Source organism: Oncorhynchus nerka, linkage group LG28 (genome assembly GCF_034236695.1).
Source record: "Oncorhynchus nerka isolate Pitt River linkage group LG28, Oner_Uvic_2.0, whole genome shotgun sequence".
Lineage (NCBI taxonomy): Eukaryota > Metazoa > Chordata > Actinopteri > Salmoniformes > Salmonidae > Oncorhynchus > Oncorhynchus nerka.
The window spans coordinates 49222402-49238938 of record NC_088423.1 but is presented as its reverse complement, the minus strand read 5'-3'; the positions used below and the strand labels follow the sequence as shown (position 1 = coordinate 49238938).

The 16537-nt window shown below is 44.5% G+C and overlaps 1 protein-coding gene across 2 annotated transcripts in view; it reads right to left on the bottom strand.

Moving 5' to 3' along the window:
- The window catches only part of LOC115113348 (adhesion G protein-coupled receptor A3-like), a 274806-nt gene that overhangs the window by 171954 nt on the left and 86315 nt on the right, over positions 1–16537 (bottom strand). For both annotated transcript variants that reach the window (XM_029640886.2, XM_029640887.2), the window contains exons 8-12: positions 13119–13283; positions 8203–8422; positions 7761–7910; positions 3181–3342; positions 2425–2631 (exon numbers count right to left, since the gene is read on the bottom strand). In XM_029640886.2, the coding sequence (XP_029496746.1) occupies positions 2425–2631; positions 3181–3342; positions 7761–7910; positions 8203–8422; positions 13119–13283 (904 nt within the window). The remainder of the gene's footprint in view (positions 1–2424; positions 2632–3180; positions 3343–7760; positions 7911–8202; positions 8423–13118; positions 13284–16537) is intronic.

Sequence of the window (16537 nt, the reverse complement as noted above, 5' to 3'; positions counted from 1 at the left end):
AGTCCAGGTGAGTCCGATAATTGCTGATGCGCGTGACGGGGGGAAGGCAGGTGTGCGTAATGATGGTGGCAGGAGTGTGCAATGCTGGGGAGCCTGGCGCCTTCGAGCGCCATGGATGGGGAGCGGGAGGAGGCGTGACACCAATGGCATCAGTTGAATTTAGCTGTTATCCCTTGTCCTAACAATTGACTAAATGTTTTGTAACATTCACTTTGACACACTTTGACATACCTTTGTTTGGTTGTAGTGCGTAATAGTATGTGGCTTTCTCTTGTCCCGTTGTCTTGTCATTCTTTAGCAGGTGCCGTTTTTTACGCAGAGGGAGGGAGCTCCCAACAGCAGTGTGTTATATCGACTTAGTTAGGAAAAGTTTTTTTTTTTAATCACGAGTAGTCAAAATGACTGCTTTAGCGGTTCTAAAGTTAAACACCAGCAGAGTACACTGAACTAACCACAGCACAGAGAGGGGGTGTTCTACAATTAATCCAAACATGCAGTGTTCTATGCATGAGACAATATACTGCGGAAAGGAGAGATGGGAACGGTAATATGAGTGGAAGCAGCCTCTCCTAAAGGATGTTGTAGGTCTGAGTCGGTTTTACTGAGCAGTGGGACAATCAAAGGGAACCGCTGAGCCCTGCAACTCCCCTGCACCTACACCTCCAGCCACCGGGAGGCACTACACCCAGAAGTTGAATTGCCCCCCAATGGGAGAAGCCTTGCCTAGGGACGTGCCAGTACCAACCATATTGGAATTCAAAGGGGGGAATCCCAACATAACTGTTGTCTGCATCAGGATGACTAGCTGTCCAGCACTTACATCCCTCATTTGGTGAGAGACACAAACAATGACTATTGTCATGTAGAAATACCATAGTGCAGTTATTCCTGGTTTGACTGCCATTGTTTTCCACAAGAAAATAACCCAATAACAGTAAACTGATTTCTCCAGGATTCCTATTCTAATCCTGTAAATGGCATTCCTATGCACAAAACAATCCTACCAGATGCCTACATGAGAAATTACTGGAGTGGAAAAGCTCCCACTAAACAGTGGATGTGAGGGGCTGCCAGGGCGGCTGTTAGAAGTGAGAAAGGGCCTGTGAGGCCGTGCCAGATCGGCAGTAATTGGAGGGACCTTCGCATATGCAGTGCCACGTCGGAGGGTTGTACTCACAGAGCAGAGGAGAGCAAGGAAGAGTCCAGTGCCAGGGTTTTAAAAAAGTATAGTTATGAGAGAGGCAGAGAGAGAGACAGAAAGAGAGAGAGAGAGAGCTGAGAAAAAGAGCTGAGAAAGAGAGCTGAGAGCGAGAGATAGCTGAGAGAGAGAGAGAGAGAGAAGAGAGGCTGAGAGATGGCTGGCTGGCAGCATCCCCCACCCTAAGTAGCCTCACTACTGCTCTGAGTGCCCCTCACAATCAATGACAATCACTCCCTGTCTATCAAGCCACACAGGTTTGGTTTGGAATTTGTTCACTTCTATAAGCCTTGTCATACTCTCAACCTCTGTCATTGATAATCACAAAGGGACAGCTTAGTCATTAAAGGACTGCGTTGCTTTTCTCCCCATGGCTATTTTATCTCAGAACACTGCGTAGCTACACTGGGCCCTCCGAACAAGCTAAATAATAGCTGAACACAGTAGACAGGCTTATCTAATCTGAATCGGACACAGTTAACAACCACGCAGAAACAGGCAAGCACGCAAGCAAACACGCAGACACACATCCGCACGCGCACACACACAGTGGCTGAAGGGTATAACTACCTACTGAAATATTGCAAAACAATGCCCCTTCAATGCCAGAGGACTGTTTTTCCCTGTCTGCATCTGTAGACTGTAAGCTGTCATCTGTCAATTGGGATGGGCCAGCAGCCGTTATGACAGGATAACAGTGATTTAGTGTGACAGGGATACAAGGCCACAGTATCCATCACAGGGGAATGGCCTGCATACTCTGACTTCAAAACTACCCCACCAATCCCCACTCCTCCCACTTTACAGCGCAGCCTATCACGGCTGATTTACACCATGCCATGGCACCAAAACAGGATGTCAATTTATGGAGAGTAATAGACACCATCAACTCTGCCAGACAGGAGCCCTACCCTGTTATTCTTACACAACAAGCAGTGGGTGCATTTCATTATTTACCATAATAAGCTGCATTATGTACAAAAATATAGACAAGAGAAACTTTTGGACAGAAATAAATGTCCAATCTGTGATTAACTCTTACTGTACCATAGAAGTACAGTATAATTCCTAGAACAGACATCCGCATTCACATCAACAGTCTTTAATAGGGGGACCAGTGGCAGTATTGAGTGGATGTTATTCCCATTAACCAGGGAGTAAAAGCAGGAATTTCACCATTCAGTGTGTGCTTTATTATCAAGCCATTCTATTTCTATGTACTGTACCTTGCGGAGTTGGCTGGCGGGGGAGCCGCTGCCGTTGACTGGGTGACATTTGAAGTTGAGCAGCAGGTCCCCGATGGCATCCTGGTCCCCATCGGCCCTCTGAGTAGAGAGGGGTGGAAGGGGGGCTCTCTGTCCTGCCGTACACGAAAGACCCTGGAAGTTAGACGGCCTGATCAGAAAGGCCTCCAGGGCTATGTTAGGAGACACCTGGATGGAGACAGAGTGATAGGGAGGGTGGAGTGAGATTATCCTCCGGGTCTGAACAGAAATTGCTGATCATTTTGTGTTGAATCAACAACAACAACAAAAAGATGTTGACGAAAGAAAACCAAAGTGCTGGTCATGCTGAGCTGTGAGACTAAAAGAATGATGAACTAGCTATGATTCTGAAACCAATCTTGGTAGCACAATATAAGGTGCAGATGTTGGATCTTAATTGGGTCACTCTTTTTCTCGCTGAGAATTTTCCCAGGGTTGCAGGAATTACATAAATTCACTGAACACCCGCACTAACACACGACTACATTAACAGTATTGCACGTTTCAAGAAGCCTAATTTTGACCAGCTAAAAGCCTAACCACGATCAAGCAACATTACATCTGCGGGGAAAGTGTGAACGGACTAAACGTTAGAATCCTATTGCTGCAGGATTATTTTGCTGCGAACAATACTGGTCAGATCCAACACCTGTATCCTTTAAGGGGTTCAAATGTAATTTATAGACATTTAAGTGCATTTGATGTTTGTCTACCTACCTTTGATATGACCTGCGTGTCTATGGTGAGAGCCAGGTCGGCGATGCGTTCCACACACTGGACGATGCGAGTACACGCCCTGGCCTCGTTCTGAGCCATCCACAGGATGTGTTCCTCCACCAGCATCATGTTACTGGCTATGTCAGAGATATAGTCCCCTAGCTACAGGATTCAGGTAAAAGAGAGAAAAGTAGATCTGTCATTAACATCTATCACATCCACTAAAGAAAAACCATTTATTATACCAAAACGGATTGCTCGAGGGTGGTGATGGTGACTTTATTCATTATATAAAGATTTAATTTAGATTAGCGTCTCCAATGGGGCATAATCACTTCATTGTGATGACAGTTGAACTATTTACATCAACGTCAGAGTTTTTAATCTAACTGTTCTGTAGAGAGATTGGGTTGGCATTAATCATTGTGTATCTGGGGATCCAAGTATTGGTAGGTTTTCTAGTATGACTGTGTTTACCTATGACAAGTGGATCGGAGATGAGAGCTCCAACTAATGATCTTCGCACAGAAAAAAGCCAATTCCAATTCCAACACACTCCTCTGATCTGTGTGCCCAGACCCTGTAGTTGTCTTCAATCGTATAGAGTATAGACATTTTGAATTGGTTAAGGGGATATTATCTCTTCATCCACACACCTCTCAGGTGCATTATTGTCACAAGCAAGAAAAAAAGTAAGATGGAAAAGTGCACCGCTTTTCAAAATATACTGAAGGCTGTATGGTGGCAGGATAAAACGCCTTTATTCCTGAACTGTGAGTACATGAAGCATAAAGTGCTAGTTCCATTTCCGCTACCGACTGATCAGTTTCATACAGTGTGGCCTACACACAATACACTACATCGTCGAACATCTCATTCCAAAATCATGGGCATTAATATGGAGTTGGTCCCCCCTTTGCTGCTATAACAGCCTCCACTCTTCTGGGAAGGCTTTCCGCTAGATGTCAGGAACATTGCTGCGGAGACTTTCTTCCATTCAGCCCAAAGAGCATTGGTGAGGTCGGGCACGGATGTTGGGGGCAATTAGTCCTGGCTCGGAGTTGGCGTTCCAATTCATCCCAAAGGTGTTCGATGGGGTTGAGGTCAGGTCTGCTCTGTGCAGGCCAGTCAAGTTCTTCCTCACCGATCTCGACAAACCATTTCTGTATGGTCCTCACTTTGTGCAAGGGGGCAGTGTCATGCTGAAACAGGAAAGGGGCTTGCCCAAACTGTTGCCACAAAGTTGGAAGAATCGTCTAGAATGTCATTGTATGCTGTAGCTTTAAGATTTCCCTTTACTGGAACTAAGGGGCCTAGCCTGAACCATGAAAAACAGCCCGAGACCATTATTCCTCCTCCACCAAACTTTACAGTTGGCACTGCATTGGGGCAGGTAGCATTCTCCTGGCATCTGCCAAACCCAGATTTGTCAGTCGGACTGCTAGATGGTGAAGTGTGATTCATCACTCCAGAGAACACGTTTCCACTGCTACAGAGTCCAATGGCAACAAGCTTTACACCACTCCAGCAGACGTTAGGCATTGCACATTTTTATCTTAGGCTTGTGTGCGGCTGCTCAGCCTTGGACACCCATTTCATGAAGCTCCTGACGAACAGCTCTTCCACTGACGCTGCTTCCAGAGGCAGTTGGGAACTCGGTAGTGAGTGTTGCTACGCACATCAGCACTCGCCAGTCTTGGTCTGTGAACCTGTGTGGTCTACCACTTCGCGGCTGAGCCGTTGTTGCTCCTAGATGTTTCCACTTCACAATAACTGCCCTTACAGTTGACCCGGGCAGCTCTACCAGGGCCGAAATTTGACGAACTGACTTGTTGGAAAGGTGGCATCCTATGACAGTTCCACTTAGAAAGTCAGTGAGCTCTTCACTAAAGGCCATTCTACTGCCAATGTTTCTCCACGAAGATTACATGGCTGTGTGCTCGATTTTATACACTTGTCAGCAAAGGGCATTGCTGAAATTTCACACATCAATCTATACACAATACCCCATAATGACAAAGTGAAAACAGGTTTTTATACATTTTTCAAAATGTATAAAAAATAAAGAAACTGAACTAGGGTGGCCTAGTGGTTAGAGTGTTGGACTAGTAACCGGAAGGTTGCAAGTTCAAACCCCCGAGTTGACAAGGTACAAATCTGTCGTTCTGCCCCTGAACAGGCATTGAAAATAAGAATTTGTTCTTAACTGACTTGCCTAGTTAAATAAAGGTAAAAAAAAAAACTTTGCTATGAAACTCGAAATTGAGCTCAGGTGCATCCTATTTACATTGATAGCCCTGGAGATGTTACTACAATTTGAATGGAGTCCACCTGTGGTCTTGATTGGACAGGATTTGGAAAGGCACACACATGTCTATATAAGGTCCCACAAGTCATGAGGTTGAAGGAATTGTCTGTAGAGCTCCGAGACAGGATTGTAATTGAGGCACAGATCTGGAGAAGGGTACCAAAAAAATGTCTGCAGCATTGAAGGTCCCCAAGAACACAGTGACCTCCATCATTCTTAAATGGAAGAAGTTTGGAACCACCAAGACTCTTCCTAGACCTGGCCGCCAGGCAAACTGAGAAATTGGGGGAGAAGGGCCTTGGTCAGGGAGGTGACCAAGAACCCGATGGTCACTCTGACAAAGCTCCAGAGTTCCTCTGTGGAGATGGGAGAATCTTCCAGATGGACAACAATCTCTGCAGTTATCCACCAATCAGGTCTTTATGGTAGAGTGGCCAGACATAAGCCACTCCTCAGTAAAAGGCGCATGACAGCCTGCTTGGAATTTGCCAAAAGGCACCTGAAGGACTCTCAGACCATGAGAAACAAGATTTTGATAAACAAGATTCTGGTCTGATAAAACCAAGATTGAACTCTTTGGCCTGAATGTCAAGTGTCATGTCTGGAAGAAACTTGACACCATCCCTAAGGTGAAGTATGGTAGTGGCAGCATAATGCTGTGGGGATGTTTTCCAGCGTTAGGGACTGGGAGACCAGTCAGGATCGAAGAAAAGATGAACGGAGCAAAGTCCAGAGAGATCCTTGATGAAAACCTGCTCCAGAGAGCTCAGGACCTCAGACTGGGATGAAGGTTCACCTTCCAAAAGGACAACAACCCTAAGCAACACAACGCAGGTGCATCTTCGGGACAAGTCTCTGAATGTTCTTGAGTGGCCCAGTTAGAGCCCAGACTTGAACCCGAACGAACATCTCTGGTGAGACCTGAAAATAGCTGTGCAGTGACATTCCCCATCCAACCTGACAGAGCTTGAGAGGATCTGCAGAGACGAATGGGAGAAACTCCCCAAATACAGGTGTGCCAAGTTTGTAGCGTCATACCAAAGAAGACTCGAGGCTGTAATCGCTGCCAAAGGTGCTTCAATAAAGTACAGAGCAAAAGGGTCAGAATATTTATGTAAATGTGATATTTCAGGGGTTTTTCTATATACATCTCCAAAAATGTCTAAAAACCTGATTTTGCTTTGTCATTATGGGGTGTTGTGTGTAATTTGATGATACATTTTAGAATACGTCTGTAGCGTAACAAAATGTGGAAAAAGTCAAGGGGTGTGAATACTTTCTGAATGCACTGTAAATTGCATGGACTCAATCTGTGTGCAATAATAGTGTTTAATATGATTTTTGAACGACTACATCATCTCTGTACCATCATGTTATGGGTATGCTTGTGAGGACTGGGGAGTTTTTCAGTATAAAAAATCTACGGTATGGAGCTAAGCACCGACAAACTCTTAGAGGACAACCTGTTACTATCTGCTTTCCACAAGACACTGGGAGATAAATTCACCTTTCAGCAGGACAATACCCTAAAACACAAGGCCAAATATACACTGGAGTTGCTTACCAAGAAGACAGTGAATGTTCCTGAGTGGATGAGTTACAGTTTTGACTTAAAATCTACGTGAAAATCTATGGCAAGACCTGAAAATGGTTGTCTATCAATGATCAACAACCAATTTGACAGAGCTTGTTGAATTCTGAAAAGAATAATGGACAAATGTTGCACAATCCAGATGTGGAAAAATGTTAGAAACGTACCCAGAACGACAGCTGTAATCAATGCCAAAGGTGCTTCTACAAAGTACTGACTCAGGGTGTGAATACTTATGTAAATGAAATATTTCTGTATTTCATTAGTCGTCCACAATTTGACATAATTGTAAGGCACTGTATAGTTTCCCTTCAAATGGCATGATACGAAGTTGACGCACTGATGACATCTCAGCGAAATTAGCACCCAAAGTCTTGCCTTTATGGGGCTGGAGTAGACTAGCCAGCTAGCTACCGGAGCAAAAAGAGACAGCCATTCATATGTGCCTTTCATTGGACTATAAACCACTTGTCCAAGGAAAACAGCTTGGGTTCTTTATTGTATCATTCCTTGAACTTAGAGTGTGTGATCAAACACATTATAACGTTTTAGTGGACTGCAGGATGGATGCTGAGGCTAAGTGCTGTGTGTTTTGTTTTTTGTGTGTTTGTGCGTGAGCGTGCATAGGTGTGCAACCTTCTGTGTGTGTGAACAGCAGATAAGTGCTGCTATCATACGTACGTCTCTGCGTTGGTCCACTAGGCGAGTCAGCCTCTCTACCAGGTGTGTGACAAAGATGACATCCATCACATCGCTGAAGTCCCCTGCCCTGCTGGTGAAGGCTACCAGCTGCTGGGCTAACGGCTGGGCATTACTGGTGTTGATGGTCATCTGGAAACAGAACAGTGGTTGAGAGGCTAGATCACTTGGATTTAGATGCATTTCATACATGCATATGGGCATAAATTAAGCACGATATTAACTTAAATAAAATGTAAAATGCTAAGCACGGATAATATAATTGAAGATTCTTCCGTTTTCAACCCCCTTGTCTCACGTTGTTTGTGCTAGTGAGAAAGCCGGAAATCGATGTTTGAGATAATAGTGTGGATGTAAGGTGAGAGTTCCGTGCCTGACTCTCCTGGGTTAAAGGTGAGATTTGTGGAGTGAATTGCTGTCCTACCTGGGTGAGCTCATGCAGTACACGGGTCACCTCGCTGGCATACGGGCACTGGGTATAGTCGTCCTCTGCCCACTGGCCTGCCGGGTCACAGCGTCGCCAGGCCTTCTTCTCCCTCTGAGTGGGGTGGTGTGAAGAGGCACCAGAAGGGTGGGGGGCAGAGCCAAATGTGGATGGAACACAGGGCAGGAAGGCCAATAACCCTGCCAGGGTCTTTGGCCACCTGTCACAAGAGATGGTATCAATATCCTTGTCACCATGATCCACCATAAGCCTTGATTTCCCGATGACATATGTGACACTTTGCTTTGTTATTACTAAGTTATCATATACTGTTGATCTGCTGTTGATATGCATAACAAGTAAACAATCATAATGGCACTGCATATTACATGTTAATCTTACTGCAGTCTATACCCTGAAAATACCCTAAAAAACAAGCTTATTTCATTTCACAATGTCAATTTGGCCATTTTTCAAGAAGTGAAAACAAGAATAAATTGAGGAGAGACAGGAGAAATCTGTTGTGTTCGTGAGGAATCTGTCTGGCTTTCTCCCGGCTACTTAGTAATGTATGGCACTAATTTCCCCCCAACAAAAAAGGCTCTCATTTTCCAGCCCATTATGTCACTGCTGGGCAAAAACAAAGACTCTCTGCTCGCTGCACTGGAAGTGGGCTGTAAAGTACAGGAGAAACGCACAACAATGGAGCATACTGTACACGAAAACAAGACAGGAGGGAGAGAAAAAGTCAACTTCTCAAGTCTTCCAGATGCCGACAGAGATGGCCACCTCTCTTCACGTTCCTAGGAAACTATGCAGTATTTTGTTTTTTTACGTGTTATTTCTTACATTGGTACCCCAGGTAATCTTAGGTTTCATTACATACAGTCGGGAGGAACTACTGAATATAAGAGCAACGTCAACTCATCATCATTACGACCAGGAATATGACTTTCCCGAAGCAGATCCTGTGTTTTGCCTTCCACCCAGGACAATTGATCAGATTCCAGCCGGCGACCCAAAACAATGACGCCGTAAAAGGGGCAAAGAAGTGGTCTTCTGGTCAGGCTCCGGAGACGGGCACATCGCGCACCGCTCCCTAGCATACTACTCGCCAATGTCCAGTCTCTTGACAACAAGGTAGATGAAATCCGAGCAAGGGTAGCATTCCAGAGAGACATCAGAGACTGTAACATTCTTTGCTTCACGGAAACATGGCTCACTCGAGAGACGCTATCGGAGTCGGTGCAGCCAGCTGGTTTCTTCAAGCATTGCGCTGACAGAAACAAGCATCTTTCTGGTAAGAAGAGGGGCGGGGGGGTATGCCTTATGATTAACGAGACGTGGTGTGATCATAACAACATACAGGAACTCAAGTCCTTCTGTTCACCTGACTTAGAATTCCTCACAATCAAATGTCGACAGCATTATCTACCAAGGGAATTCTCTTCGATTATAATCACAGCCGTATATATTCCCCAGACACATCGATGGCCCTGAACAAACTTTATTTGACTCTATGTAAACTGGAAACCACATATCCTGAGGCTGCATTCATTGGTGCTGGGGATTTTAACAAGGCTAATCTGAAAACAAGACACCCTAGATTCTATCAGCATATCGATTGCGCAACCAGGGCTGGTAAAACCTTGGATCATTGTTATTCTAACTTCCGCGGCGCATATAAGGCCCTCCCCTGCCCTCCTTTCGGAAAAGCTGACCAGGACTCCATTTTGTTGCTTCCATCCTACAGACAGAGACTAAAACAAGAAGCTCCCGCGCTCAGGTCTGTTCAACGCTGGTCCGACCAATCTGATTCCACGCTTCAAGACTGCTTCGATCACGTGGATTGGGATATGTTCCGCATTGCGTCCAACAACAACATTGACGAATACGCTGATTCGGTGAGTGAGTTCATTAGAAAGTGCATCGGCGATGTTATACCCACAGCAACGATTAAAACATTCCCAAACCAGAATCCGTGGATTGATGGCAGCATTCGCGCGAAACTGAAAGTGCGAACCACTGCTTTTAACCAGGGTGACCGGACACATGACCGAATACAAACAGTGTAGCTATTCCCTCTGCAAGGCAATCAAACAAGCTAAGCGTCAGTATGGAGACAAAGTAGAGTCGCAATTCAACGGCTCAAACACAAGAGGTATGTGGCAGGGTCTACAGTCAATCACGGATTGCAAAAAGAAAACTAGCACCTTTCCGGACCAGGATGTCTTGCTCCCAGACAGACTAAATAACTGTTTTGCTCGCTTTGAGGACAATACAGTGCCACTGACAAGGCCCGCTACCAAAACCTGGGACTCTCCTTCACTGCAGCCGACGTGAGTAAAACATTTATATGTGTTAACCCTCGCAAGGTGTTTACGGACATATTCAATCAATCCTTATCCCAGTCTGCTGTTCCCACATGCTTCAAGAGGGCCATCATTGTTCCTGTTCCCAAGAAAGCTAAGGTAACTGAGCTAAACTACTACCGCCCCGTAGCACTCACTTCCGTCATCATGAAGTGCTTTGAGAGACGAGTCAAGGACCATATCACCTCCACCCTGCCTGACACACTAGACCCACTCCAATTTGCTTACCGCCCCAATAGGTCCACAGACGACGCAATCGCAACCACACTGCCCTAACCCATCTGGACAAGAGGAATACCTATGTGAGAATGCTGCTCATCGACTACAGCTCAGCATTTAACACCATAGTACCCTCCAAACTCGTCATCAAGCTCGAGACCCTAGGTCTCAACCACGCCCTGTGCAACTGGGTACTGGACTTCCTGACGGGCCGCCCCCAGACGGTGAGGGTAGGTAACAACATCTCCACCCCGCTGATCCTCAACACTGGGGCCCCACAAGGGTGTGTTCTGAGCCCTCTCCTGTACTCCCTGTTCACCCACGACTGCGTGGCCATGCACGCCTCCAACTCAATCATCAAGTTTGCAGACGACACTACAGTGGTAGGCTTGATTACCAACAACGACGAGACGGCCTACAGGGATTTGGTGAGGGCCCTCGGAGTGTGGTGTCAGGAAAATGACCTCACACTCAACGTCAACAAAACAAAGGAGATGATTGTGGACTTCAGGAAACAGCAGAGGGAGAACCCCCCTATCCACATCGACGAGACAGTAGTGGAGAGGGTAGTAAGTTTTATGTTCTTCGGCGTACACATCACGGACAAACTGAATTGGTCCACCCACACAGACAGCGTTGTGAAGAAGGCGCAGCAGCGCCTCTTCAACGTCAGGAGGCTGAAACAATTAGGCTTGTCTCCAAAAGCACTCACAAACTTCTACAGATGCACAATCGAGAGCATCCTGTCGGGCTGTATCACCGCCTGGTACGGCAACTGGTCCGCCCACAACAGTAAGGCTCTCCAGAGGGTAGTGAGGTCTGCACAACGCATCACCGGGGGCAAACTACCTGCCCTCCAGGACACCTACACCACCCGATGTCACAGGAAGGCCATAAAGATCATCAAGGACAACAACCACCCGAGCCACTGCCTGTTCACCCCGATATCATCCAGAAGGCGAGGTCAGTACAGGTGCATCAAAGCAGGGACTGAGAGACTGAAAAACAGCTTCTATTTCAAGGCCATCAGACTGTTAAACAGCCACCACTAACATTGACTGGCTGCTGCCAACATACTGACTCAACTCCAGCCACTTTAATAATGGAAATTGATGGAAATTGATGTAAAAAATGTATCACTAGCCACTTTAAACAATGCCACTTAATATAATGTTTACATACCCTACATTACTCATCTCATATGTACATGTATATACTGTACTCTATATCATCTACTGCATCTTGCCATCTTTATGTAGTACATTTATCACTAGCCACTTTAAACTATGCCACTTTATGTTTACATATCCTATATTACTCATCTCATATGTATATACTGTACTCGATACCATCTACTGCATCTTGCCTATGCCATTCTGTACCATCACTCATTCATATATCTTTATGTACATATTCTTTACTCCTTTACACTTGTGTGTATTAGGTAGTAGTTGTGGAATTGTTAGGTTAGATTACTCGTTGGTTATTACTGCATTGTCGGAACTAGAAGAACAAGCATTTCGCTATACTTGCATTCTAGAAGAAAAAGAAACGCACACCTATTTAGGCGAGGTGCTGGCTAGCGGAGTAGAAAACTTGAAAATTAAAGAGAGCCGCACACACTAGGAGCTCAGATGCAAAAAAAAAATTACACTCGCATTAACATCTGCTAACAATGTGTATGTGACAAATACAATTTGATTTGAGATGGACAGGGAGGGAGGCGCAGGGAGAGGTGGAAAGCAGACCTGGGTTCAAATACCATTTGCAATCTTTTCAAATACTTTTATCTGTGCTTCACTGAGCTTGCCTGATGCAATAGCACCAATTGAATAGTCCCAACATAGTAAAACCCCTCCCATATGGCACTCCAGGAAGACTGAAGCAAATGCTCAAAAGTTTTTTGAACCCAGGTCTCATGGAGAGCCAGTCAGAGACTTAATTGGACTGTTTTATAGGCATCTATAAAGGTCGGTACATATGTATTTGCCTTTTATTGATTGATATGAAACACAGAGCTTTCCTAATTTGTGGGGATAATTGCTAGCTAAACAGTACTTGCATTCCAAGGAAATGTTTTTCATTTGACTGTTTACTTTCTTTGTTATCTAATATTCTACAGTAGTTTCCTATTTGAGCAGAACTGAGTTTAGTATGTCATTGGGCTTTCACATTTCATTTTCTCATAACACTCTGTCTCCTTGAATGCCCACATAAGGCCAGGCATGTTTTTAGCCACCTTGCTGCACTGTAGCTGACCTTTGACATTGACATTTAGCCTCGACCCGAAGAGGTCCTAGTGCCTGGTCTGGTCAAAGCACTTACCTGAAGTCTCCCTTGTTGCCGCTGACCCTGTCTGCTGAGCAGTAGGGCGCTGACGTCTCCAACACAACGATCTCCATCTCTCTGGACCTGTTGCCACGGGAACTGGTCACCTGGCACTCCCAGTTGCCAGACAGGCTGTGGTCGATGTTGGAGAGGATGACTTCACTGGAGGAGAGAAGAAGAAAGATTTGTGTGTGTGTGTGTGTGTGTGTGTGTGTGTGTGTGTGTGTGTGTGTCTTTCTGCTAACCGCACAAGAACTACTCAGTTCAAGAGACAACTGTGAAACTTAGAACAGTGATGTTTTGATGACTGTGCTCGTGACATACCATTGGTGATTTATACTTAAATGGAGCATATCTCCTTTGTAAGGAGGATATCTAATTGAATCGGACATCCATGGTTATATAAAGGATACACACATGACAATGACAACAGACAGATTATATAAATTATTGGATTTATACTATTATTTAAATACATCAATTGAGAGAACGCACCTTGTGATACATTTGAAAATAAACCCAACAAACTGCTAGGCAAGAACCACTATCTCCATGGAAATATTTCTCAGCATAAAGCCAACTGTATTTTTTATTAGTAATTCATAATAATTGCCATAAAATCTACATTTCCATGTGGCACCTCAGAGCATTGACTGCTTTGCTCCATACTTTTGTTAAGCAGCGTTCAGTGTTGCTGAATAATAGCAGCCGCAGTTTCCCAAAAAAACATGACTTGTCAAATTCGACTTAGGATCAACACTATGCCATGGGTGTGTGACAGTTGACATTCAAATTATAAATGACAGGCAAGAGAAGGCACTCAAATCTTCCACAGTAAAAAATGTGTAATTGTTGAGTGCCGGAGAATAATCATTGACAGTGCTTCTGAACAGAGGATATGCAATAAATATTTATTCAGCGACAAACTATGCAGTGGTTAAGGGCGCTGTACTGCAGCCCCAGCTGTGCCACCAGAGACTCTGGGTTTGCGCCCAGGCTCTGTCGTAACCGGCCGCGATCGGGAGGTCCGTGGCTCGACGCACAATTGGCCTAGCATCGTCCGGAGGGCTTGGCTGGTAGGGATATCCTTGTCTCATCGCACACCAGCGACTCCTGTGGCGGGCCGGGCGCAGTGCACGCAAACCAAGGTTGCCAGGTGGACGGTGTTTCCTCCGACACATTGGTGCGGCTGGCTTCCGGGTTGGATGCGCGCTGTGTTAAGAAGCAGTGCGGCTTGGTTGGGTTGTGTATCGGAGGACACATGACCTTCAACCTTCGTCTCTCCCGAGCCCGTACGGGAGTTGTAGCGATGAGACAAGATAGTAACTACTAAACAATTGGATACCACGAAATGAATCGAATAGACATGATGACACTAATATTTGAAATTCCCTTTTAACACTATCGTGCTGATCCGAACCAAACTGTGCTGGCTGGCTTGGACATCTTTTTATATTGTCCTTTTCAGCACGGTTCCATCCACTGTGGTGGATGGATGTGGATGGATGTGTACCCGGCCAGGTTAGTACAGTTTGGCTTAGGGCTGTGATGGTCATGAAATTGTCAGCCGGTGATTGTCCAGCAAATAACTGCCCGTCTCAAGAAAATTGACAGTTAATTAACATAAACACATTTAGCATCTCCTGGCTTCCACGCACAGCCTACAAACCCCTGATGCGGACCTTTGGAACATCTACATTTTAAAAAGTCATTGAATATAGCATTCATTATCACAATACATTTTTAGACAGGTCTAAAGAAACATGATATTAAGAAAATGTAGTCTATTTCAGAAGAACAGAATAGCATACTCTTGAATTGTCCTTATGCTCGGCCCTGATCTAGCTATGCCATATGGCTGTGGGCTACACTAGTTCATTTAGCAGACAAGATTTGCACACAATTCCGTGCCATTAATTTAAAGAAGAATACAACTGAACATAGCTGAATAAAATAGAAATATTCTGTGTTTAGCGGTTAACAAAGAAACATGTCCTCCTATATGCTTAATTTAGAGTTATTTATGCAACTTTAGTTGTGATACAAACATTGGGTTATAGGTTTAGATGTTTTAATACATTCTAAGGCTGTATGATGCAACTAATGATGATTTGAAAAAAGTTGCTTGAAATTACATGAGCTCTGCTTTGTTTCTTGCTCAGGCTGCACACACTTCCTCAGTCTATCATTCACAATTTTGACAAGCACTTGAAAATACCTCAAATTTCCCAGCAGTATCCCCCTTGTGTGGCCATAATGCCCCCTAAAAAAAAACATGCCTTTTGCGGCCACTGGCATTGTGCCCCTGGGCTTAATATAATAATTATAATTCCCTTCTCCCGGCTGTATGCCCTGAAGCACCTCTCACTCACATGGCGCTCTCAGATATCTCAATTCTAATTAGCTGATGCCCGTCACAGGATCGGGTCCTTCTCACAGGCATCTCAGCTCCGAAGTAGGCTACAAGTGAAGACAGACACATCGGTGCACGTCCTTCTTATCGAATTTCGAGGCGCATATGTTAGAAGAATTGTCCACATTTACTTTTCGTCAGCCAATAAGATGAGTAGGCCTAACAAACAGCAAAAGCACTAGCCTATGTCAATATACTATCCCCCATAGTACAAAAGTAGACCTATTCCATTGGTCAACTTGTCCTTCTGTGCGAGAAATAAATATTCCAAACAGTCTGGGACAGTTGTGGAATGCGATAGATCACAAATTAATACAACCACTCGCGTCAATTATTTTTTTTTAACCAATGAGGTTGATGCAACAGATCAGAACGTTTAGCTGAAATGTTGATAAACTATTACGCTATTTCTTCATATTATAAGCACAGCAATGCGCAAACAGCAGTAGGCTATAAGCGCGAATGTTCCAAAATGATATCAATTAGCTGGAAAGCACCATTTCTCAAAAGTGACCGCAAATGCGATTATGCATGTGATGCATTACTTATTGTTTTGTGAACAATTGTTTTACATTTTTTATAAAAGGTGCATTTTTATGGTGAAAATTATCTTCCCCAAACTTGAAACTCACCTATGTATGCCAGTTAGGCTCTACACCGGTTTTAATGCGGATTAATGTGCTTCATTTTAAGGAGTTATTTGTGATTTAGTTGTGATACAAACCTATGGGCTAGGCTACATGCGGTGTGTGACTATGATTTGAAAAATTCGCAAAAAAAAGGCCCGCACTGTTTCTTGCCTTACTGCACACACGCTGGGCATCATTCCCAAGTGATAATATAACATTCACAAGTGATAGGCTAATATTGTCACCCTTCAGACTATTCTTGATTTATTTTTTGCCTTTACATATACTAAATCATTTATGTGTGAAATGAATTGGATTTAGAATGGACCAGTAACATGTACCTGTCTCGGGAACAGGGGCAGCGGAAAAAAGTA